Source organism: Schistocerca cancellata, chromosome 2 (assembly GCF_023864275.1).
Source record: "Schistocerca cancellata isolate TAMUIC-IGC-003103 chromosome 2, iqSchCanc2.1, whole genome shotgun sequence".
NCBI classification, from domain to species: domain Eukaryota; kingdom Metazoa; phylum Arthropoda; class Insecta; order Orthoptera; family Acrididae; genus Schistocerca; species Schistocerca cancellata.
In genome coordinates, this window is record NC_064627.1 from 458,639,425 (window position 1) to 458,666,893 (window position 27,469).

The 27,469-nt window shown below is 37.3% G+C and overlaps 1 protein-coding gene across 1 annotated transcript in view; it reads left to right on the forward strand.

Moving 5' to 3' along the window:
- LOC126155111 (sushi, von Willebrand factor type A, EGF and pentraxin domain-containing protein 1) overlaps positions 1-27,469 on the forward strand; it is a 123,872-nt gene that overhangs the window by 77,316 nt on the left and 19,087 nt on the right. The window contains exons 45-55 of the mRNA XM_049916208.1: positions 2,806-3,057; positions 3,144-3,276; positions 3,513-3,683; positions 3,986-4,223; positions 11,212-11,424; positions 13,789-13,944; positions 14,048-14,168; positions 14,561-14,626; positions 16,668-16,858; positions 19,053-19,226; positions 25,649-25,800. Coding sequence (XP_049772165.1) covers positions 2,806-3,057; positions 3,144-3,276; positions 3,513-3,683; positions 3,986-4,223; positions 11,212-11,424; positions 13,789-13,944; positions 14,048-14,168; positions 14,561-14,626; positions 16,668-16,858; positions 19,053-19,226; positions 25,649-25,800 — 1,867 coding nt within the window. The remainder of the gene's footprint in view (positions 1-2,805; positions 3,058-3,143; positions 3,277-3,512; positions 3,684-3,985; positions 4,224-11,211; positions 11,425-13,788; positions 13,945-14,047; positions 14,169-14,560; positions 14,627-16,667; positions 16,859-19,052; positions 19,227-25,648; positions 25,801-27,469) is intronic.

A 27,469-nucleotide genomic window follows, 5' to 3' on the forward strand; every position in this document is an offset into this window, starting at 1 on the left:
GTGTAAAAGTAGCTTTTTCTATGCAGATGTTTTTCATTACTGGTTAGAAATTAATAAAAAATCCTCCCTGGTAGAATGCAGAATAGAAAACGCAATGTCATGTAAAATTACAGCAAGTGCTTTTGATGTGTCCTTCTTGAAAATGGATGATAAATTTTGGTGTCAGACCCTTTCCTATATCTGATGAATTTTCCTGATATTCTGGGTAGGACAAACAATATTGCCCTTAATTAAGTGAACCGTCTGCCAATCAATTTACGTAACATGTTCTAACTCCAAACACAATAAAAGACATGGTTATAAGAAATCCACTGTTCATTAGTTCATGGCATGACAGCATACACATCAATATGTAATACAGTTTAGTGACATGTACAAGACACAGGTACAGACTGCTGGCCGGAGCCAGAGCTGGTGCACAGCAATATAAATGGCATTTGCCCACCAGAGACCACTAGCTATCAGCTGCAGGCAATGGGGGCATCAGACCTTCACTGGCAGCCTCTGGTGGGGGCCTGGAATAGCTGAATGATGCACTACTCAGACTGTGTGACACACACCGCAGTAGTGATGGCAAAGGTGTGGTAGTGGAAATGTTAGTACATCCTCCTCTTTCCCTTGGGGGGAAGAGCGATCAGATGCCTGTTCCTGCACAACATACTGACAGGTAACACATCCATAATGACTGAAGCAGTTGTCATTGGCATGAATAGTTCCAGACCCATGCGGACAAGTGAGTAGAGGTGGAAGTGGAGGGACCATGAACCCGCTCCTTCCTCCCTTCCAGGAAAGCAAGAGAACAACCCCACCACACCTTAGGCAGAGGTTAAGTCAATAATGGTCTTGAGTCCTAGTGCAATGAGATGAGGAACCCAGTTCCAGAGGGAAGACAGGCAGCACTGGCAGGAGAACGGCAGGCACTGGCACCTGCATCATGGTGGAGGTGCCTGTGTTGGTGCAGGAGGCACCTGCATCAAGGCAGGAGGCACCTGCATCAAGGTAGGAGGCACCCAGAACACTGTGCAAGGCACCACTGCATGAGACCCCTATGGGTGCACTGAGGATGCCTGGTGTCCACTCCTATGAGAGAAAGGCACCACAGGGACGTTGAGGGACTGAACTGTGCCATCCACGTTGGGGCTGTCCACCAGCAGGAGGGTTGGCGGGCACAGCTTGAGTAGTAGTGTGCTGCCCACTGCGAACTGCTGATGGATGCCACTAAGTGAGCAAAAATCTTGAAAGTAGTGATCCGAATATAGAGGACCTTTGTCTGACACCACTGTACAAGATAAGTCATTGACAGAAAAAAGGTTTTGACAATTCTGTGGTCGCCACATCTTCTGCAGTAGAAAGGCAGTGAACAACATAAGGAAATGTGGAAAACAGCCAACAATCACAAACGCCTAAAAAAGTCCAGCAAAGTCAATATGGATTCTGTCTCAAGGTAGCATATGTGCTGGCCAGCGGGTAAGAACAGTGCACGGTGTTATTGTTGAGTTGAACACTCATTGCAGGGCGTGATCAAGCGTTCCACCTCCTAATCAATGTGTTTAGCACTGGGTCTGTAGCTACTGGGTATGTAATTCTGGAGTTTGCAATGGGGTAAGCATCAGTAGCCTGTCATGCTTCCGTGGCAATGATTCATCCTGAGCAAAAAGGATTGGGCCCTGTCGGCAGTCGAGACAGTGCTGCCATATTAGTGTGCCACCACGTAGGGCAGAAAGACAAAGAGTATGTTACAATAACAGAAAATTCAAAAGCATCAAACTCAAACAGATTCTCAGTATGAGGATGATTAAAAATGAAATAAGTGCTTTTGATGGCTGCTTGTGGCACTGGGACGTTCTATGCAAATGGCAGAGACCTGTGTGCATGTGCCATGTAAAGAACACAACAATTTCACATGATATCAAATGAAAGTGAAACCAGTCCCAAAAAGAGGGCTAATTGACACAACAGCTGCTTTAAAAGCACACTCGACTTCAAAATATTTTTGAGGTCTCATTCGTATTGGTATTTATAAGATATTTTTTACATGCCTTTTCAATAGTTCCTTGCTGTGGTACTTACCCAAAAGTTCATCATTTTTGTGTCTTACGCTGCATGCCCAGAGTAACAGATTGCATCTGTATGATATATTTCATTTTTAAATTAAGGGAACCACAAAATGCCATTCTTTTACTCTTTGATAAGTAATTCCCAAAAACATTTTGCTGGTTTTGACAAAGTTGCATGTTTATACAGAGAACAATCTGCAAATGAAAAAAGCATTTATACATATCATTTCTGAAAATAAGTCATACCTCATACTAATTTATTGAAGTAAGAATGTGCTGTGTGAACGAATTGATGATTACTATTGTATTCCACTAAACATGTCTATTACACAGGATAAAATGTGCATAATCATTATCATAATTTCAAAGCAATGTGTATAATGAGTGATCTTTACTATATAAATTGTGAGAAGTTACACTAAATATTTGAAAAATGTTACTCCACAAGTGGTCAAAAAATATAGAAAGTTGGTGAACAGAAACAACCTTGGGGTTGTTTTCTTTTTCCACTTATGTAATGAGTATCACAGTGTAGTCCATTAGATTGTATTCATTGGGATAAATGTGGTATTCTGTGTCTGAAAGACAGATTGTTCCAGTAACAGGTGTACAAGTTCCTGTGCTAAAAAGAATCAAAGTTTCAGTGAGTGAATCAGTATAAATCTGCCCATGAAAATATAACAGAATTAACAATAAATTTGTTCTGTGATTTATGTAACTCAGTAACTTATTTAATGATAATTTACAGCTCTCCTCATGTTGTTACTGGCAAACGTGTTATGCTGCAAGCCCACAGCAATGGGGTTCAAGTGTCATTATTTGAGGACCTCCAGGATGCATACCTCGGATTCCGAGAATATGCCACAATTAATGATGGTCAATGGCATCATGTAGCTATTGTCTGGGATGGAGAGAAAGGTGGAGAGCTGACACTCATTACAGAAGGACTTATTGCAAGCAAAGTAGAAGGCTATGGCGGTGGTCGGAAATTACCTCAACAGTAAGTTCACAATTTGATTGGCAATTCAGTGCATTCTTAAGTGCAGTCTGATGCATCAGATTTTAACAAGGAAAAATGTGTTTTAGTGCCTGGGTGACATTGGGAAAACCGAGTGCCAGCAACCCAAGGGGATACATTGAATCAGGCTTCCAGGGTCATTTGACAAAGGTGCAGGTGTGGAACAGGGCTCTTGATGTCACAAATGAAATTCAGAAACAAGTAAGTTACTTTTTTAAGTGTGCCGCTTGCAGTCATTGTTTGTAGATGTAGATGTGGCCAAATGCAGTGTAGAAATAATCGAGTAAATATTTGATCTGGATTAACTTCTGTGCACTATTGCTTAGATATTCATTAAGGAACAACTTCATGCACTAGTAGACATGAACACTATGTGGAAGTTGCTGTGACATTATATGTGAGTTAAATTTTTCTTTCCTATCTTGTACATCCCACAGGTGCGCGACTGTCGAACTGAACCTGTCTTGTACCGTGGGCTAGCATTGACATGGGCTGGATATGACATTACTGTGGGAGGTGTAGAACGTGTTGTGCCTTCACACTGCGGACAAAGACTCTGTGCTCCAGGATATTCAGGAGCTCATTGCGAGCAGCTGCAGGTGGACAAGGTATGGAGCAGTTTCTTGTAGTTTTACCATAGTGATTTTAATAGTACTGTCAGTAACAATCTTATTTTTTGCTTCATTATTTTGCATTCAATACAAAAGGCAGACAGGTGCATAAACTGTGTTTGCCTATTGCAGATAAACTATGTGGAACATAATGGCAGCTCTCTCATGTCTTTTGTATAAGTGTTTCTAATAACACAGATACTTAGTGTTCAGAGGATTCTCTAGTTTTTCTGTACTTTTGTTTGTAATCTTTGGTTACTATTTTTCTGATTAATTATGTAGATTTTCTCTTAATAAAGGTGCCACCTCGAGTGGAACATTGCCCTGGAGATTTGTGGGTGCTTGCCAAAAATGGATCTGCCATTGTGACATGGGACGAACCGCACTTCAGTGATAATGTGGGTGTGGTTCGTGTTGAAGAAAAGAATGGGCATCGTCCAGGGCAAACTCTCCTGTGGGGCACCTACACTATTGCCTATGTTGCTTATGACCAAGCTGGAAATACTGCAACTTGTTCCTTTAAAGTGTATTTGTTGGGTAAGTTACACTGAAGGAAAAAAAACTGAAGTTTCTGAGTAACGACTGATCGAGCAATTAATTTAATATACATGTATGGATTTAAATCCTGAGTAATATGTATTTTATGCAAAGAAACTTAGTTCAACTTCCAAAAGTTCACATACAAGTCTCGCACTTGCCATTTTAAATCCAAAAAACAATTCTCATTGCCATCACCTAATATAGTAAATGAAATTAGGTGCAGGTTATATATATGTTGACAAAGCAATTGTTATGGCAGAATACAGACTTGTAGGCAGCTGTACATGTGTGATTGTCCTACAACATTAATATAGTTTCTTCCACTGAAATAATATACGGCTATAATTTGTCAATAACACCTAAAGAAAATTCAAACTAGAAACAATATCATCTACTGAGTTCAAGAAGTATCAGTTGGGGAACATCAGGCATAGAATTAAAGAATTCCAGCTGCATAATCATTGATAGGGAGTTGTGTAACATGTTCTGATTGAACACACTCACACGATGTTTGTAGATTAATTTCTTATTGTTGAACAGTACATTATAAAATTTTGCTGGTTTATGGCACTGTGTAGTAATTCCTTATGCCACTAAATGACATCATTTCTGATTCAGTTTTACTGTATACTATTCACCTAAACAGAAGGAAGAATGAGATACCAAAAACATTTTTCTTAAGAAGAAACCTCTTAAGTTTCCATACATGCAGTGAATATACTGAAGTAATTGTTTGCTGTAGCTCTATTACACAATTTTTTTTTTCATAGAGGCAGCATCTGCCAACAAATTTGGCTGTTTATAAGACTACATGCACTTCTATGAAGTGTATGGCAGAGGGTACTTTCCTTTATAACAGTTATTAGAGCTTCTTGCTGTTCAATTCACGTACGGAGTGCGAGAAGAATGATTGCTTAGCCTCCATGTCCACTGTACTTCGTCTAGTCTTGTCGTCTTGATTCCTATGGGAGAGATATGGAGCAGGTTGTAGTATGTGCCTAGACTCATCACTTAAAAGTTGGTAATTGGTTTTGTTACAGGAGTAAGGCACCATTAGACAGATCATCGACAAATTGCACTTCCTCTTATATCAGACAGCATAGTTCGAACTGAAAGTCATTTATGACACCCATATACACTCTCTTATGACCCTCTGCATTCTTAAATTTATGTGTATTTTCATTAAAAATGTTTGTGCCCCTTCTCATTTTGTTGTTGCTGATATCTTCAGTTGGATGACTGGTTTAATACAGCTCTCAATGCTGGTCCCTCTTGTGCAAGCCTCTTTCTTTCGTCATAACTACTGCAACCTACATCCTTCTCACTCTGCTTACTGTATGCAAGCCTTGGTCTCCGTCTATAATTTTTATCACCTGCACTTCCATTACCAAATTGACAGTTCCTGGATGTCTCACGATGTGCCCTATCACCCAGTCCCTTCATTTAGTCAAGATGTGCTGTAAATTTCTCTTTTTCCCAAATCAGTTCAGTACTGCCTCATTAATTAGGTGATCTAATCTTAACCACTGTTCTATAGTGCCGCGTTCAAAAATCTGTAAGTCTCTTATTGGCTGAACTGCTTATTGTCCATGGTTCATTTCCACACAAGGCTACCTACACTACAGACAACTACCTTCAGAAAAGATTTCCTAATACTTAAATTGATATTAGATGTTCACCCATTACTCTTTTTCAGAAATATTGTTCATAATATTGCCGGTCGGCATTTTATATCCTCTGTATTTCATCCATCATCAGTTATTTTGTTGCCCAAATACCAAAACTCATCTACTACTTTTAATATCTCATTTCCTAATCTCATTTCCCCAGTATTGTCTGACTTAATTTGGCTACAATTTATTACCTTTGTTTACAATCTTTCACAGAATTACAATGTCCTCAGAAAACCTGAGAAGTTTTTTATTCTTTTCCCTGAACTCGTAAATCCTTTTCCAAATTTCACTTTGGTTTCCTTCACATATCATTCAACACAGTACTGGCTCCCAGATATACCCCAGGGGTGAGAGAATTTGTCAATGATCTGGAGCTGCTGCATATTACTACTTAATTAAACTATAATGGTGCTTTTTATTACCAATACCTAAACAATACCTAAATTTAGGGCTGGAAAACTAAAAAAAAAGCACATCATTTTTAGTAACAAAAATTGTAATTTGAGAAACAAGCAATCATATTTTTTTGATTTGGCATTTAACATTAACTTTTAACATTATGGAAATAACTTCTTAACAGTTAAATGGCACATGGTTTCTCATATTGACTTCAGCAGTTTGTTCCGCAGTATTTTCTAGTTTAGCATGCTTTTTCTGATAGATCATGCAATCGCAAAGTTACATGGGGCACTCAGTATACCTTGTGGTTATGAACTGTGGTTTGAATCTGATGATGAATAAAATTCAGAGCGAAAACATGCCATTATTTGTAAATAAAATCCAGAGCAACTGAGCATCCCAGCAGGATGTTTGAGTGCACATAGTGCTTGCTTTCTCTACCAGGAAGGCAATGCAGCCTAGGTTTGAGCCCAACTCGTGGTGTGTTGAACAGGGTTGGGGAGCAGGTCAGCTTGAATGTGGCTTGTAGGCAGTTTCCCATATCCATCTAGGTAAACAATGGGCTTGTTCTGCACTTTGAACTCAGTTACATAATACACAAAAACTAAAATTCTGTCACAAACTAAGGAGAAATTACACTGATCACAGAGAGAAAGAGTGCACAACTTTCTTTCTTAGTAGAGGGGAGGGGAGGGGAGGATAGTGGCATGAGGAAAGGCAACTAGCTAACAAGTGTATCAACAATGTCCAAGCTGTATAACAAATAACAAGCCGACCCTGTAAAAGAAATGAGGAACGCCAGAGCAAAGACAGACAGAGAAGGAATCACTCCAAGGAAGGTGCAAAGCTCTTGGAAGTCAAAATTACTGTTCTTCCAAGTAGACGATGACTTTCACACAGAAATCATAAAAAAGTGTGCATGCAAAACAGTACAGTTAAACTTTGCTGATACCGCTGCCCACAATGTGACATCACAGGCAGTGAACAATGACAATGTGACTGCTATATGTTGCACTGCCAAATGATTCTATTCTACATACTTTGACCATAGAAGCCCAGAAGTAAAACCCTACTTGGACATTCCAGTGCCTGATATAAAACACATTCTTTTGTGTGACAATATCTTCATGAAATTCCAGACCACGTTACATTGTACCATGTCGTCCTGTAGGGAGGAGGGGGGAGAGTAAGAGGAGGCACTTACAGGATTCGCACATATTTCTAGAAATGATTCAGTGGAATCGCAGATTTAGCATTGCTTAATGAAAAGGAAAACACTGTGGCTTTGGTAAACACTACATTGTTTGGTTGTGATGTTCTTCAAGGGAAATCATAGCAGTTTCTTGTCATCACACTGGTTTTGGTGTTGTTTTGCAGTTTTTGGGGATATGCACACTTACAGGCCATTGCCAAAATAGAGCACCTGATATTTTCTCTCTTGTTTGCTTGTACAGCCCATAACAAGCTACAGAAGGTTCCAACACCCAGCACATTATAAACATTTCTACGGTGTACCTGCTCGGTACCTGCCCTTCACCTGTTGCACATCTTAATCTCAACAATCAATTTGCATTAGATGTGGCAAGGTGAGCTGAGACTTCATTCAGTTTAACATGGTGGAGCGATTGTAGTAGAGTATGGAGAATAAGGCTATATTATCAGTGTTTTCACCCATACTTCATCTTTGGATCCAGTTACAGAAGATATACCAATTTCTGCATGGAAGAGAGGAAGAAAAGGTTAAGAATCAAGATATAACAGATGTTTGGACCTTCTTAAACTATATTCTTCTTAAACAATGCAACCCAATCTGACATTAACCCAGAGAGTTGTAAGTTCTGTAGTACAACTGACATGGCTACAAAATAACGTGCCAAACTAGGGATATGTGGTTTATTTTGGCTTTAACAAGTTGGTTCTACCAACCAATATGATAATTGTTGTAAAAGATTTCCACATATATAGTCATATTAATAATAAAAAAGGACTTTGGATGTATGAATGAAATTTGCTTACTTTCAAGATATAATAATAATCTTCAAAAAAATATTGAATTGATAACTATCAAGCATTTAAGATACTATAAGCTTTGTGTTCTTCCAGTCAAATTTATTAATTGGGGCATGGCACATTCTTAAACTCAGTAAATCAAAAGTGGAACTTCTGGAATCTTGCCTCCTCTTGGATAAATTTCTGTGGACACCCATGCTTTCTTCATAGCTACCAATTGTTAGCAGAATATTTGGCAGGAAACCATTGCATCATTTTTTATTGTAATTGAAAATTGTTGCCATAATCATTTAGCCCTTTCTCTGAGTCACTTTATCAAGTAATAATGAATCTGCATTTTTATTCTTCCGCTTGAGAAAATTTTGTCTCATGAGAATGACATGAAAGCATTGCTGAACATCCCAAAGTCCATTTCTTGCCAACAGAGGCTGATGACCAAGTGGTGCTGAAAACTGGAAACACATTTCCTAGCAGTGAGACTCAAGTGCCACGTAGTTCGTTTTAGCCCAGGCCCAGTTAGAGAAACACTTTTCTCATGTCAGTCACAGCCCTCTTACTCTTTCATTCATGAGATGTTTCAATAACTTGTCAGCTCAAGTTATGCTCAAATAAACTGAGCAGTTTGATGATAATAGGTGTAGGCTACTATTCTGTCTAGTTCCTCCCCCAACTGTGGCTTCCTTTTCATGTCTTTCAGTTCTTATAACTGCAGTCTAGTTTCTGTTCAAGTTGCAAATAAGCTTTAACTCACTGTATTTTTTTTTATCCCTGCTAGTTTGAGAATTTCAAAGTGTTGTCCAGTCAACATTGTCATACGCTTTCTCTAAATTTACAAATGCTATAAACATAGGTCCGTCTTCCTTCAGCCTACCTTCTGGGATAAGTCATAGGGTCACTGTTGCCTCAAGTGCTCATACACTTCTCCGGAACCCGAACTGGTCTCTCCTGAGGTCTGGTTATACAAGTATTTCTACTCTTCTGTAAATAATTTGTGTCGATATTTTACAACAATGACTTATTTAACTGGCAGTTCAGTTGTATTCAAACCTGCTGTCTTTAGAATTAGAATTAATACAACCTTATTGAAGCCTAATGGTATTTCACCTGTATTGTATATCCTGCACAGTTTTGTCATTGCTGGCTCTTCCATCTACTCCAGGGCACTTGTTTCCACACAGGTCTTTAAACAGTGCTCTGTCAAATTCTTCTTGTGGCATGGTACCTTTGATCTCATCTCCACCTATTGCCCCTTCTCTTTCTAAACTATTACCATCAAGTTTGTTTCCTTTATGTAGTTCCTCTATATATTCCTTCCATCCTTCAGCTTTCTTTTCTTTGCTTAGTACTGGCTTGCCATCTGAACTCTTGATATTCATACAGCTGCTTCTCTTTTCTGCAAAGATATCTGTAATTTTCCTGTAAGTAGCAGCTAGCTTTCCACTAGTAATGCATGTTTCTACAGCCTTACATTGGTCCACTAGCAATTTTTCACTTTCTGTCAATCTTGTATTCTCCCTCACCTATTTCATTTTTATGTTTTCTCCACTTGTCTGTTAAATTCAGTATCTTCTGTGTTACCCAGGGTTTTCTATTTGGCCTTGTCTTTTTTACCTATGTGACCCTCTTCTGCCTGCCCAATTTCATCTCTGAAAGCTATCCATTCATCTTCTGTTGTATTCCTTCCCCCATTTCTGTCAGCTGTTGCCTAGTGCTTCCTCTGAAACTCTCAGCAATCTCTATTTCCTTCAGTTTGTCCAACTCACACTTCCTGAATTTTCTGTCATTCTGCAGTATTTTCAGTTTTGGTCTGCAGTTCATAACTGACAAATTATGGTCTGAATCCACATCTGCTCTTGGAAATGTCTCACAGTTTAAAATCTGGTTTCAAAATCTCTGTCTTACCATTATATAACCAGTCTTAAACCTTCCAGTGTCCCCAGGTCTCTTCCATGTACACAGCTTTCTTACATGGTTCTTAAACCATGTGTTAGCAGTGCTTAAATTATGCTCTGTGCAAAATTCTACCATGTGGCTTCCTCTTTCATTTCTGACCCATGGTAATGGCAGTGATTTCACCATACTTTCAATTGTTCACAGTACCAGCACAGAAAGACCATGCTGGCTAGTGTCGCAAGGACAGAACAGTTAGTAATCCAGACGTTTGCCACTGCAACTACTGAAAAGGATGCTGTCCCTCTTCAGGAAAACCGGATTAGTCAGAACTCTGAACAGAAACCCCTCTCTTAAGGTTGTACATATGGTACGATCTCTATATGGTTATGGCACAGAAGCCCCCCACTTCAGCAAGATTTGTGGTTCATGGAGGGATTCTGATTTTAATGTATGCTAAATTTATTATTGCAATTTCAGTGTGTGAGATAAAATGTTTTGTGCAATACTTCATTTTAAAGCAGCATGGGCTCTTTGGCGGTATTTATTGATAAACATATCATTAGGCACTTCTTGTAAACAATATGATTTTCTTTTTACAGTACTTTGTTAACTCCATTTACAAAAGCCTTTGTTTTTAACATATCACAAAGCATTTGAGCTACATAAAACAACTCAATTGGCACAAAATCTTCTGGCTCAGAAACTGCATACATATTGGTGGATTCCAAATATGACAAATCAACATTGTTGTAAAACCAGTTTCATCCTGAGTGGGAAAGTCTATTTTTAGTTCTGGTCTTTTAGTCTCATTTGTGAACTGTAGATTGTGGTGAATAAGGGGGGAAGTGAAATGCCTATTTCTTTCACAATTTTGAATTAACTATGAAGATAGTTTCAGACTGTATAATTATATTTCATTTCTATCTATTAAACTTTGCACATATGAAAAATGAATGACCAAACAATCTCATTGTGTTAATTCTCAGCACATTGTTCTTTCTTCTTTGCAGCTGACTTCTGTCCTGAACTTCCTGACCCTGTTGGTGGCACACAGTTGTGCAAAGACTGGGGAACTGGAGGACAGTTCAAAGTTTGTGAGATTTCGTGCAACAATGGTCTACAGTTTTCACAGGAAATACCAAAGTTCTACACATGTGGAGCTGAAGGTTTTTGGAGACCAACTACTAATCCAGCACTGCCAATGGTCTACCCAGCTTGCTCAAGTATGTATCACAATCAGTAATATGGGGGCTAAAATATTGATAATTTAAGGTCTAAAACTTAAGTTTTTAAGTTGCAGCCGTTAATTCAGTAGTGTGGTTCACATTATTATAAAGAGTAAGGCACCATTAGACAGAAGTCTGAAATAAGAATTGGCTGTTACGAGTCTAAAATTTCATTCCTGGCATAGTGCAATACCTTAGAATGCACATTGTCTTTTCCAATATTTATAAAGAATTTCATTTCTAGCGCATAACACTGTCCAGATAAGTGTTTCAGATGAAAGTGATGTTTAAATTTGTTGCTAAGTGGAATGTATGTCACCACACTTTAAATACGTGTTGGATTCCTTATGGTAATGATGAACCTGAGTTGCAATTCATGACATGGTTTGTGGAAAAAAAATTACTTCATCAGTATGATAATTTAAAAATGAAGTTCACCAACATTTCAGTTCCTTATACTCAACCATGGTTCTTGACAGCCAACTGTCATACATATAGTGAAATGTCAGAACCTCAAAGATGATACAACGAATAGGACCAGTCCAAGTTTTCACTATGTTGACAGTAATTACTGCATAAATCCATATGCCATCATTGTAGTAATAAATTTTATCCATGCAGCATTGACTGCATCATGCTCTCTCTCACTATCTCTCTATTTGTCGAATAACTTGTGTGATTTCCCTACTTAATTTGTGATAGATCTTGTTTTCTCCTCTGTTCTGTGTTTTGAAGGAACATTTGATTTTGAGTAATAACATCTGCATGACTTTTTGTTTCTACTTGTGCTTGTATGTTTCTTGATAAGCAATACTCTTATTTTATCTGTGCTTAATTGGTAGTTTCTCTTTGGCAGTCATTTATTTATACAAGGATTTTTCCCCCTTAAACACAGATGTTACTGAATGATATGAGCTGTATTCATCAAGAACGTTTAATCTTCTCCTTCATTGGTACACCTATCTTTTACAAATATATTTTGTGCTGTATTGCTTTCTATTATTGTGCAATTCTCCCTCGTTATGATTTTTTCAGATACTTTTGTAATAGCTTCACAGCATTACACACATTCTTAGCAAACATCCTAGGAATTTACTCAAGTTGTTGTATGTCAAGTCACTTGTATGTCTTTCATGTTCTTTGTAGGCTTCATTTTTTACCTCCATGTTTGCATTTTACCTTTGCGAAGAGCATATTGTACTTTTTACCTCTGTGTATATGTGTATCTACTGAAGGAAGCACACGGCATAAAATTTTCAAATATTTTTAGTGTGTCATTGTCTGCTTAGAGTTGAAAGTATAAAGAACTTCTTTTTTGAAAGAACTACAGTTCTGTGAAGCTGTAGATGACAGAGATCGCTTTGAGAATAATTTAATTATCTGGCACAATTACAATTATTTCTAACAAAATTACCAATTTCGGGCATCCTCAGATCATAAAATACAGGCCATGGTTCAGTCTACCATTGCAGAATCTGATGCCTGCCAAAACCAGTTATTTTGTTAGGAATAGATGTGATTATGCTACATAATTGAATTAATCTCATAAAGAATTCCATCTGTATTTTACATGTATTTTTAGGCCACAATCTTTTTTATTCCAGAGCTTTTTCTCATGCAGATTTTTAAGTACTATTGTTGCAACAAATTTGTCATTCTAGTGTACTACAATACTGCTGGCCATCTTCTCAGGAAAATGTTTTATTTCAGCATATTGAAAATAGAGGTTTTTCATTGTTTTTAATACAAATATCAAACAAAAGCTAAGTAATTTGTTAATTATCTGCTTTATTGAGGATGTACAAGCGAATGAGTTCATGTGAATCATGCCATCATGATATCAATGTTAATATTATTGCAAGTCATAATTTACCATCTTCTCAAGAACTAATCTTTAGTCTTTACCTCTTATGTGAAGTGTGAGTTGTTGAGCATTACCTGACAGATAAAAACTTTTGCAGGTAATGATCTACTGATTGACATGTCCAGGTGTGATTGACAAACCAGCAAGAGATACAAAGTAAGCTCATGTAAAGTTTGAAAAAAAAAAATAAATAAATAAAGGTACCAACAGAACTGAAGATATGAAAGTAGGTTATGAGTCATACCTGGATAGTTAAGTCAGTAGAGCATTGCCTTTAAGAGGTAAGAGTCTTGAACTGGCACAAAGTTAAAGCCTGCCAGGAAGTTTCAAGTAACATTTGTGTATAAATGTTGTGTAAATGGGGAGGCAGAGATGTGGAGGTGTTGTGTGAGTGGATTCTTTGCATGCTTCATGCCCATATGCTTGAAAAACTTTTCTTCTGTAAGTACTTGTTGGTTCTGACCACTCTGTAAGCTTTTTTTAAAACTTGTTAATAGCTTCAAAACCAGCGCAACGTGTCTTCAAAATAAAAATGCAGTTCCCTAGTTCTGTACTGTGTAATTCTGCTGGACAAGGAGTCCTGAGACAGAAGGTTCGCAGTGCGGTGAATTCTCTCAACAGAGACTGGAACTTCTGCTCGTATTCTGTGGAAGGTAAGTCCCTTGCAGTTATATCACTCATGTATTGTTTTACTTTCTATAATTTGTGTAAGACTTGGTAAGACAGGTATATTCAAAGCAACATTATTTTTTTCAGGAACAAGGGAGTGCAAAGACCTAAATATTGATGTGAAATGCGACCACCGTTCCCGACCAGCAAGGGATGTTAATGATGGCAGTGGCTCATATGTCCTGGGTGCTGAGGTTCCAGTTGAGCCGTGAGTATAGTTATTGTCCTGTTTTTCTTGCAGTAATTTCTTAGTCTGGCGTACTTCATGGTGCATCTGTAAATGAAATCACAATCTTTTGTTGCTGTTTTTTTATATTCTTCATAAAGTTGACTCTTTCTGTAGCTTGTAATTCAGTTGTTGTTTTACTGGATTGTGTCTGTTTTTCCCATGAACAGTATTGTTTCAGTTGCACATAATAGCTGCCAAAGGAAATGTTTCTTTAGTAGTTTTAGAACACCATCCTCCTTCATTTAAAGTAGAAAAGCATGGTATGTTTGTTTATGAATGCTGTACTTTAGTCACAGTAGCTGACTTAGTTAAAGTGTTTTGTTATCTCTATGATTGAATCACACATCTATAGTGCATGTTGTTTCCCTCAGACTGGGCAGGCAGTCTCGCCAGGCCAGCGACACTTACAACATCGAGATATCCTTCCCAGCTATCAAGTAAGCACAAGTATTGCATGCTTGTAGTTCAAGTAAATTTATTTTATTTCTTCTATACAAAATATTGACCTTCTATGTACCTTACATGAACAAGAATATGAACTTTGATGCATGCCAATATATTAATTGCAAGTTTATAGAGATTCTGTCAGTCACAACAGCTTTATGATAACAATTACGCCTGTAAGATGAAGAGAAAATAGATAATTGGAGAGCACCCACCAGATAGTAGAAGCACTAATTTATCGACAGCCACACAAAACATAAGGAAACTCACTAGCTTTCGAAAAACCTTTTAATGAGTTGGGGGTGGGGGCACACCTTTGCAGCTACAGTGTGCTGGCTGAACCCACAGATTTTGTGTGACTGTCAATGACGCAATGCTTCTGCTGTTCAGTGAGTAGTCTCCTTTACTCCTAAATTATTTACGTTATACTAGATGAAGAGAAAATCTATTTTTTCTATTCCACATTTCTACTACTTTTCCACTTTATGGATCATAAGAATGACAGAAAAAATTAGGACAGAAAATAATAAAGAAGCTCCAAAAATTTGTCAATAAATTGAAACTGTTGATCACTGGGTGTGTGGAAGTGAGGCTCATTCATCAAGTGTTTGGTAGTTTTAGTATTTGGATGACAAGTGATAGCAGTGAAAGTATTTTCAGGACCTACAACTATAACATTAAAAAGTTCCTTTCTGGTTGTACTGTTTATTTGTTGTAATGTTTTGTGGAGAGAGTGTAATTGTTGCATTCTGTGAGACAGAAGTGATCTAAAGATGTAAATGGTTAATACTGAAACTTCATGTATAGAAATTTAATGCTCATTTCAAATCACTTTGCCATGAAAGCATACTCTAAAATGTCATCTTATGAACACATGCATCAACGGCTTTGCCGCAGTGGTAACACCGTTTCCCATCATATCACCATAGTGCTGTCAGGCTGGGCTAGCACTAGGATAGGTGATCATCCAGCCTGCCAGCACTGTTGGCAAGCAGCGTGCACTCAGCCCTTGTGAGGCAAACTGAGGAGCTACTTGATCAAGAAGTAGCGGCTCCAGTCTCGAAAAACTGACATACAGCCAGGAAAGCGGTATGCTGATCACATGCCCCTCCATATCCACATTCAGTGACGCCTGTGGGCTTATGACACGGTGGCTGGTCAGTACCCTTGGGGGCTCCATGGCCTGTTGGGGCGGAGTTTTGTTTTTTTAGAGCACATGCACACATGGCCACTCTGCTGCTTTCACATGCACAGAATTTTGAGTGTCAGGAAATAATAAAGTATCTTGTTCTCTCAAAATGAGAACTATGACAGTAATAATAGAAACACTCAACATTCAAATTAATTTATTAATGCAAGATCGTCTTTGATAGACAAAGGACAGATAAAAACTAAGCTTGCCAGATGTTGGCTTTATGGACATACAATTAAGAGAAATATCCAGTTATACTGTAGGAAAAGTAAAGTGTTATTAGCGACAAGTAGCATTAGATGAGATTCAGTATGGCAATAAGCCATACAATGCTGCCTTTTTATAATAAAGATTAATGTTCTAAATTCACAGTAACACAAAAATCATTTTGCCCCGTATAGTCCTGAGCTTTAGTGTATTCAGTTTCAAATAGCTTTAACATCATCCTCAAATCAAATGCAGACCTTTTTTTAAGGGCAGTGTTACCAAAAAAAAAAAAAAATACCAGTCAGAGCTTACTGAATTCCGAGTATATAATTTAATGAAAGGGAGCAATAAATAATAATGTTGAGATCTCCGACATTATTATGATCACCTTAATTACTGTTTCTTCATTTGTAGCAAATGTTGTAAATTGAGTTGATATAAAGGTACCTAATTTTTCAAAATTGTGTGAGTAAATACACATTTCCATTACTTCTGTCAAAGTGAAACTTAACAGAGGAACAAACGGTGTTTTATTTTTCTTTAATAATAAAAAACCTTAAAGAAGTGAAACTTGTAATATGAAGGGAATAATACTTTAAAGTTAATACTTATGTCCTTATATGTTTCATCTCCAGCGACCCTGTCATTAACTCTAACACAAATGAGAGGTCATCTGTCCAGCGATTATTGGAGAAACTCATACTGGAGGAAGACCAGTTTGATGTCCGTGACATTTTGCCAAACACAGTTCCAGATCCAGCATCACTGCAGCTGCAGTCAGACTATGCTTGTCCACCAGGACAGGTGGTAATGGCCCCTGATTGTGGTGAGTGTCTATTTAGTTTTCATGTGTCAGCATATACTTTTGTTGCTGCAGTTGCTATTTTTGTCTAATGAGCATAAGCTTCAGTGTTAGTTATAATGTAAGACTGCACATGGCAATAAGTCACTGTTAATAGCTGATGAAATTAAAATCTACTCGTGGTGAATTGTTTACTGTCTGAAACTGCTGTATATTTCAGATGCTGATAGAGACAATGCACTTTCTGACAGAGATCCAATTTCTTCTGGGTGGGCTGGATTTCATTTAATTATGGTGTGTTGTGAAGTTTGTAGATGCAGCCTTAGGGGTGGCGGCAGGAAATATTGAGAACACCCTGTAGATATTATGTAGGTAATTCCAACCAAACTTAGTGCACATCTACATACAGTAGTGCCCCTATGTGAGACGTGGTACTGGGAAAAGGGTAATATGTAAAAATAAGTGTTGTTATGGAATATCTGAAGGACTATTAATCAGGTTTGATACACATACGACTTACTATCTGATAAAAAGATACTGCAGGGTAAGATACTTGTACAACCACTAAAAGGGAAGTATAATCATGGGCAACTGACATTAGTGCCAAATGTATAGTCCTTAGCTCACTAGTCTGACTGGTAACATTCCTGATGATATTAAGTTCAAACTTAGTTGAACAGAATGAGTAAAAGAAATCTTGCATTTATGAACTGAGAATTCATACATCCTACTTTTCACACCAGCATTTCATGGCATTCATAAAAGGAGGTTGGACTGGTTCAAAGACATAGAAAAAGTGGGGAGGGGGTGGGGATCAGGGTGTGTGGGCACAAGTGAAGAGGCATTTGTGGGTAATCAACTAAAAAAAAAAATTATATCCAGACATTCTGGCAGCTTTTTCTCTACCTCACATTACACATGAGAAATCAAATATATTTGGACGGATAACTACAAAATTGTGTAGACTGCTGAGGAAATAAAAGCAACAGCTGACTACATTGGAGGTGTAAGAAAACTGATGCCCATAAAGAGACACAGTAGGAAGGAAAGAGGTAGTTTTATGCTCGAGATACATGCAGGCAAAATCAAAAGTGACGTGGAGCGCTGTGAAAACTTCAGAAAGTCCACGGAGTGGAGTTACAGAAATGCTCAATACTTGCACACTCCACCATGTTGTTGTTGTTAGATGTTTCTGACAAAATATTTCCAAATGCTCATCCAGAACATTATGTGACCTAATCAAGTAAAAATCTGAAATTATTTCAGAAATGCAACGTGCTAAGTAAGCCTTTAATTATTACCATTCATTATGGGGGCACTTTCCTTGGAGAGTGATAAATGAGCATAAGATAAAATAATCATTGATAGTAACCAGCAGTAGTGCTGTGGTGTGTTGCTGTGAAAATTAGCCACAAATTCCAGAGAAGTACTGTCAATAAATTACTACCAGTCAATCAACAAATGGTTATTAACAGCGATAATGTAATTCTTTTTCATGAGAAATTTTGCTGTGAGTACTAAATCTGGAGAGAATGTGCAAAGAAATTGTCTCTAGCACTAACATTCTTTTGTATACTATAACTGTTCTTCTAGAATATCATTGTTTGTAGTAATGTAATTGGATGGCGGCAGTAGAACACACACATAAAAAAAAGAGATTTTACTTATGCAAGCTTTTCGGCCCAGTGGTTCCTTCTTCGGACAGAAGGGTTGAAGGGGAAGGGAGAGCTGTGCAGGAAAAGGACTTTAGAAGTTTAGGAAAAGGGGTACAGTTCAGAAAAGTCACCCAGAACCCCAGGTCAGGATGGACTTACCAGATGGGATGAGAAGGAAAGTGTCTTCTGAGTCTTCCCTTCTCATCCCATCTGGTAAGTCTTTGCTGACCTGGGGTTCTGGGTGACTTTTTCGAACTGTATCCCTTTTCTGAAACCTCTCCAGTCCTTTTCCTTCACCCCTCTTCCTACCCCTTCAACCCTTTGCATGAAGAAGGAGCCACCAGTTCCAAAAGCTTGTAGATGTTAAACCTTTTTTTTTATGTATGTGTTCTCCTGCCGCCGCTTGGTAAGTAGAATTTTCTGTGCACCCACTTACATTATATGATCAAAAATTGATTATTTTCGTTGTTATAGTATGTAGTAAAAATCTATTTGCTTGCAACAATTACATTTTGTGATGTTTTCCTTGATATCTATTAAAATAATGTGGCAATCTGTTCCAGTACCCTGTGCTGTTGGAACATACTTTGTGAAGGAAACTCGTACATGCTTGCCCTGTCCTGTCGGCTCATACCAGAGTGAAGCAGGACAGTTACAATGCACACCTTGCCCAACAATTGCTGGTCGCCAAGGTGTCACAGTAGGTCCAGGTGCTCGCAGTGCTTCTGATTGCAAAGGTAAATAGCATTCTAAAAATCTGTAGTATAATATTTATGTCATTTTATAATTTTTTTTATGACTTGTATTGAAACTACACTTCCATTTACAGTGTTGTAATATCTAAAGAAGTTAAAATTACTCCGGTGATATAATTTAATTACAAAAAATATTGTGAGTACATAAGGTTCAAATTAAATTAATAAAGATAATGTGGAATATATAAACTGAACATATTTGTAGCAACATGTAGGTCAAAGCTTGTGCCTAAAACAATTATGAAGCAAATTATATTGCAAAGCAAATCCAAAATATAGTACAGAAATAATGTCACATGGTTACAGCCTCCTATTGTTCAGATGATGACTTGCACTGTAATCATCAGTGGTATAATTAATTCTACATCATCAATTCAAAATAACCCACTTCCTATTCCTCATCTCTCAAAATTGTGAAGTATTTTCCTGAGACTACTGACAGATTACATATCCATATTTCTCTAAAAATGGAACTCTGTTTGCAGTTGGGCTACTGACACTCTTTATCATCGATTCATGTTCTTGAGCACAGTCCATGGTGGAAACAGATTTACTTCTTGTTTTTAGCTTTTTCTACTCTCCCTCTTTCTATCTGTCTCCTCTTTCAAGTATAGTGAGTAATACAATATTTTCTATAATGCATGCTGGACACGTCAGTTGTGCAAGCTTACTGGAGGACAGTAAAACAATTGACTATAACATAGACCGTACAAAGTACTTTATTTAAAATGTGGAACATAAAACAAGAGCTATAAACCATATTTCAGTAATTGCAAGAGCCTTTCCTTATCAGTGTGAAATAGAATATGACTCTGAAATGCCTAGGGACAAATTTTAGACATAAAATACTTAACTTTTTCGTAGGGATGTAAGGTTAAAATAGCTACAGGTGAGTGTGCACAGTTCACAATGATGTGTAGGGAAGGATAAGTCAGTCAAAGTAACTGATAAAATAAGGTTGCCAACAGTTACAAGATCCGTTATATTCCATTCTACTGCTTTGTTTCTGCTCTCCACCTGATACATCACTTTGTCTCTAATATCAGTATTGTTAGTAATCTTCATCTCCTTGCCTGCTGTTGCTACATGGATATACAGGGTGATTCAAAAGTTTATGCACAACTTTAAAGAGCTGATAGAAGAGACAAAACACAGTAACTTTAGAATAGGAACTTATGATTTTGGAATAATCCTGAGCCAGTGAGAGCTTTGGAATGACAGGAACAACAAAGACAATCAGTGCGCATTGTAATCTTCTTCTCCCTCACATCACTAGTGGATTTTCACTGACTTTGTATTAAATTCTTTTAATAAGCTTTGAGAGGAGTAAGATTTACAATAAACTTTTTACTTATCTTCTTTTCTCATCGTTGGCTCCAGTTCTCCACGTCTAGTGGTTGATTCTTAATATTGAAATTTTTGACATTGTAGGTTCCAAATGGCATGATAATGCTAAAGTAAGCCTGCTTCATAATTTGTGTTTCTGCAATTTGTATTATATCCCTTTTTTTATATCTCACTGTCTTTACAAATCGCACTTCAAAATCAAAAATTAAATTGTTATTGCCAAAATTAAAAACATGACCAATCACATCCAAGGCATGCCCACTACTAACTCATTCTGCAGTATTAACAATACTCCAAAGAGTTTACAAACTTTCTTAAAAATGACTTTCTATTAATATATACCATTATTTTATAACTGAATCAAGAAGTAACCATAATAAATATCATTTGATTGCACAGTTAATAATAGAAATTTTAAGTGTGCCAGATATTTTGTAATTTCAAATGTTTCTAAAATAAGAGTAATTTTAACTGTACATTGTAACAAAGAAAATAAAGTAATTTCATCTTATACCTTTTAGTCTGAAATATAATACATCATGTACAAAATCATATTAAATTCATTTAGTTAAACAGCTGAGATAATATTAAGCTGTTTAAAAGGTAGAAAGTATTTTTGGTATCAATAACTTCTGTTGAAGAAAAGTAATGCTAGGGGAGGGTGGCCTTTTACAACATCCACCTTAATTTAACAAAGTTAATGTACTGTTCACTCAACAATGTTTTACATTACAGATAGTGTTCGAAATGGTGGCCACCAAATTCAGTTCAGGCATAACACCCTTGTAGAAAATTCTGGCATTCTCTACCAAGTCACCAGTCGTCACCTGAACCTCATCAGGCGCACAAGTACCCTGACAACAAGTGTTTCTTGATTGAGAACTGATATCACGTACATAAGGCTTTTGATATACCCCCACTAAAAAATAAATAAATAAGTAAATAACAAAATCAAGGGGCGTTGAACCTCTACATTTCAGTGTAGCTCTTGCAGTCAGTGTTCTCCATTATTTGTTGGATGTATTTCATTCACTTTCTTCCTCACAGTTTTTACACTCTATAGTTCCCTCTGGTACATGGAAGTTATTCCCTGATATCTTAACACATTTCCTATAATCCTGTCCCTTCTTCTTGTCTGTGTTTTCATAATATGTTCTTTTCTTCACCCCTCCAGCAGAGAATCTCATTCCTTATTTTATGAGTCCATTTAATTTTCAACATTCTTCTACAGCATCACATCTCAAATGCTTCTAATTTCTTCTGCTCCAGTACTCCCACAGTCCATGATTCACTTCCATAGAATGCTGTGCTCCAAACGTACATTCTCAGAAATTCCTTCCTTAAATTAAGACCTATTTTTGAAGCTGATAGACTTCTTTTGGCCAGGGATGACCTGCTTGCTTGTGCTTGTCTGCTTTTTATATGCTCCTCACGTCATCCGTCATGGGTTATTTTACTTCTGAGCTTGCAGAATTCATTAACTTCGTGATCACCACTTTTGATGTTAAACTTCTCCCTAATCTCATTTCTGCTGCTTCTCATTATTTTCATCTTTCTTCAGTTTATTCTCAATCCATATTCTGTGCTCATGATTGTTCATTCCATTCAACAAATTATGTAATTGTTCTTCATCTTCACTGAGGATATCAGGGTCATCAACAAATCTTATCATTGATATCCTGCCACACTGAATTTTAATTCCACTCTTGAACCTTTCCATCATTCCCGCCTTTGCTTCTTCTATGTATTAACTGTAACAGTAGGGGGAAAAGACTACATCCCTGTCTTACACCCTTTTTAATAAGAGCACTTTGTTCTTGGTCTTCCAATCTTATTTTACCCTCTTGGTTATTGTGTGTATTGTATATTAACTGTAGTTCCCTGTAGCTTACTCCTATTTTATTCAGAATTTCTACCACCTTGCACCATCTGACATCCTGTGGACACATCTTGATTTGTCTTCAGTCTTTCTTCCATTATCAAGTGCAATTTCAGGTGCCCTCTGGTGCCTGTACCTTTTCTAAAGCTAAACTTATCATCTAAAAGATCCTCAATTTTTTTTCCAGTCTTATGTATATTAGTCTTGTCACCATGAGCTGCTAAGGTGATTGTGTGATAGTTCTCACACTTATCACCTCAGCTATCTTCATAATTGTGTGGATTAAAGTCTGATAGTACATTCCCTTTCTCATAGATTCTACACACCAAGTTGAATAGTTATTTAGTTGCCAGTTCTCGCAGTGGTTTTAGAAATTCTAATGCAATGTTATCTATCCCTTATATCTCCACTTTGATCTGAAGTAATCACATCTCATTTAAATTCTGGCCCTAGTACTGGATCCCCTATCTCTTTCATACCAACTCCAATTTCTTCTTCTGTTGCTTGATCAGACAATTCCTTCACCTTCAATGTACTCTTTCCACCTATGTGATCTTTCCTTTGCCTTTAACAGTGGGATTCCCATTTCACTCTTAATGTTGCCACTCTTGCTTTTCAAATTCACTGAAGGTGACTGTTCTGTATGATGAATCAGTCCTTCTGACAATCATTTCTTTTTCAATTTATTCATATTTTTCCTGCGGATATTTCACCTTGGCTTCCCTGCACTTTTATTTATTTCAGCCCTATGGGATTTATATTTCTGTAGTCCTGTCTTTCCCTGTACATTTTCATATTTCCTTCTTTCATCAGTTTCTTCTGTTATCCAAGTGTTCTTCACAGTTATCTTCCTTGTACCAATGTTTATTAGTCATCTTAGAGACGCCCAATTTTCAATTTTCAATTGAACTGCCTACTGTGGTATTTCTTACTGGAGTATCCACTTCCTTAGTGAACGTCAAACGTGTTTCAGCATTCCTCAGTACATCAGTATCCCACTTCCTTTCACACTCATTCTCCCATGCAGTTCTCCTAAACTTCAATTTACTCTTTATCATTACTTAATTGTGATCCAAATCTATATCTCCCTGGTATGCCTTACAAACCAATATAATAATGAAAATAATCAATTTTTGACAATATAATGGAACTGGATGGATAAAAAAATCTACTCACCAAGCGGCAGCAGGAACACACACATAAAGAAAGAGATTGTACTTACGCAAGCTTTCGGAGCCAGTGGCGCCTTCTTCCAGCAGAAGAGTTGAAGGGGAAGGAAGAGGGGTGAAGGAAAAGGACTGGAGAGGTTTAGGAAAACGGGTACAGTTCAGAAAAATTACCCAGAACCCCAGGTCAGGGGAGACTTACCAGACAGGATGAGAAGAAAAGACTCTCTTTTTCATCCCGTACAGTAAGTCTCCTGTGACCTGGGGTACTGGCTGACTTTTCTGAATTGTACCCCTTTACCTAAGCCTCTCCGTCCTTCTCCTTCCCCTCCAATCCTTCTACCAGAAGATGAAACCACTGGCTCTGATAACTTGCATAAATAAAACCTCTTTTTTTACTTGTGTGTTCTGCCATCACTTGGTGAATAGATACTTTTATCCATTCAATTACATCATATTACAAACCAATATCTTATTTTGGAATCTCTGTGGACTATGATGTAACTGTGGTGGAATCTTCCATTGTCTTTGGGTCTTTTCCAAGCATGGACCAGTCTGGAAGGTTTTTCCAGTGGAGTGAATAATGACTCTTTTCAGTTACAAGCCACACGTCCTGTGGATACACATTATACTTCTTTAATGCAGTGGTTTCCATTGCCTTCTTCCTCCTTCTGCTGTTTATCCTTCTAGAGGCAGTTTCCCATGCAAGGGTAAGAGAGTGCTCTTAATCTCATCCACTCCTCAGCCCTCTTTGACAAGACCATTGTCAGAATGAGGGTGACTTCTTATGCCAAAAATTCTCAGCTGCCATTGCTGATGGTTTTTTACAAAATTTAATCAGTGGCTAGGTTCAAACCCAGGACTCAGAATGTTTTTATTACTAGTCAAAGACCCCTAGACCACCATACATACACAGAAACAATACGTTATTTTTGTTGTTCCCGACTGCCTTAGGATTACTTATAATACCGTAAGTTCCTATTCCAATGTTTTGTATTCTGATTCCTGTGTAAGCTCCTTCGATTTGTGTACAACCTTCTCAGTATTTCTGTATACTTGCCCTAGTGCTGTCTTTCATTTCATACTGGCCACCACCCACCAATCAACATCGCTTTGAAATCCTAGTGTTGGATAGATGTTTTCAAATGAAAAAGTTCTTAGAAGAGTGGGAGAGTCATTGTGCGTTCTCAAAGCAGTCACAGATAGAACAAACAACATGGCTAGCCACCCTTATGTTGATTCATGCCAGTTCACTAATATGACTGAAGAGGGAACAAGGCAAGACAGAGAGGATAGCTATGAAGGAATTCATGGCCAAGTTAAAGCTAGTAGAAAATACAAGAATATCAGGAGAGTTAACTACAAAAAGGGACCAAATACAATTGAGCCCATACACATTGAGGTTGATGAGAGGATGTGTTGAAACAGCCAGCATAATCATTGATTATTTCACACTGTCTGAAACTACAAGAATAAAACCAGAGATGAATAGATTTCCAGCAGTAATCAACAATTAAATGGCACCATATGTGAAATCCAAATGTTGAAATGATTTCCAGTCACACGCCTATATCTGTTTAGTAGGGAGCAAATTATTACACATACATAAGCCATTATTCTTATTTAATAAGAAATGTTAGATCAGAACTGCGACCAGCCCAAAACCTTGTCTGTAAATTGTGTGAGTAAGGATGTTCTTAAATTTAAAGGCAATCAATTTACAACTTAATTTTAATGGTGGTATGGGATATCATTACTATTGGGGGATCCCTGATCAACTGAAGCTGTAAATGTGCAAACTAAACACTGAGTTATGATTTTTTTCCCTTCTCAGTAGTGTTATAAAACAGTAACTAATCAAGAAAAAATATTAGAAAATTGTAACAAAGAATTTACCAAAATGAGCAACAATTATGTATTTGTTTCAGGCAAAAATTATTAAATTCAGAATTTCTGGACATACAGTGAGATTTTTAGCATGTGGAATTTAAAATGTTTGTTGTCCTTTGCAGAGCGATGTCCTGCAGGAAAGTACTTTGATGATGAAGCAGGGCTATGTCGCAGCTGTGGCCATGGTTTCTACCAGCCGAATGAAGGAAGCTTCAGTTGTCTCCTCTGTGGCTTAGGAAAAACTACTCGTACTGCTGAAGCTGTTTCTCATGAGGTATGAAAATATAACAAAAGGCTATGACTATAAAATGGATACAAAACACTCTTTTGGAATAATTACATTAAAATGTCAAATGACATAACTTTCCTATGGGAGACAAGTACAAATACAGGTTTTCAGATAATTGTTTGACACATTTCACAACTTAAATTAATCAATAAATTACATGCTTCTTCCCTTTATGCACCTAACTAAAACAGCATCAGCACCTAACTAAAACAGCATCAGCTTGGAATACTGACAATTCCAAAAAAAATGTTAACTATCAACAAATAATTCTTGGACTAGAATAATTTAAATAAAATGATGCATTGCTGTTCCTGGCAGCCATGAAAACAACTGTCAGTAAGCTATGTACAAGCACTGAAACTACTGACTTGAAGGGTTAATATTAAAATAAGAGGTTCTTGCATGCTGTTCTTTGTGACCTAAGCAGACAGAGCCTCCAAAATAGTTAATAGTGAATGATTCAGTTGGGGAGCAGGCTGAATAAATTTATGCAAAATGCTTGAAAGACATGGTTTTATTGTACAAATTGAGCCTCATATAATGTAATTTGTTACGTTTGCCAGCTCTCTGTTGGGTACATATGTGTGTGTCCATTGTTTCAATCTTCAAAGTTGTTGAATATAGAAGCTGCAAACCAACTGAAAATCAGTACATTCTGTAAATACTCAAATGTTACCAATGAAGCCAGTGGATATTCTCAGCAAGCTTAGTGTTTCAAATAGACATGATGTCTTGCAGAAAAAATTACAGTAATTGTGCTATCTGTGGAATGGTGCAATTTTCTCAGAAATCAGTCTTTTCTGCTTTTGTTTCACTTCTTTAATGCTGTACCATACAATAGAGAGAAATATGACACACAATTAATTGATGAATTATATAAGCATTAGGAACAATCTTCATAATGGAAGCAAAAAATGTTGGCTTCAGTGAACACTGTACATGAATATGAGACAAATTAACTCTGACATTGTCATGAACACAGAATTTGCAGTGCTGATGACATTTTAGTTAGTGCACATATCAGGCAGTGTAGTATCATCATAGTGTCCACTGTAGTGCGAGAGTTAATATGGAGTCACTTGATCTCATTTTGAGCGATTCAGTTGTGGTACATGTGAAGAATGTATGACTGGCTCCACTGCAGTAAACTTGTATTTCGTTGATAGTCTTCAGTACAATACACCTTTCATTTTAATTAATGATGGAATTCATTGTCTGTCTCAGCAAATTGTGTACTGCATGTCATCATCTGGTTTTGCACAGAACGTATCGCTGTTAGATACTGCAAACCAGTTACAAGTGGCTTACACTTTCACTTTTCAAAACTGATTATGCACAATGGACAATCAAACTACTACGAAATATTGAGTATTGGGGAATATGCTGATATCATGGAGAGCACAAAGTCAGTAGTCCCAAGTTTATCTCAGAGATGTTGTTCACATGGGTAGAACCCTTGTCATTCTATGTTTTTTCCTCTTTTTGCAATGAGCAGTTGAGGTGACATGAAAATTTCTATAAATATGAAATTACTGGGGTAATTATGAACTTTGAAGACTTTGGAAAGCTGAAAGTGAGTGTCTTAAATAATTCTGGGTCATGCAGTCCAGAGATCTAGATTCAGGGTTATTAACTAAGATATGAAGTGTGAATA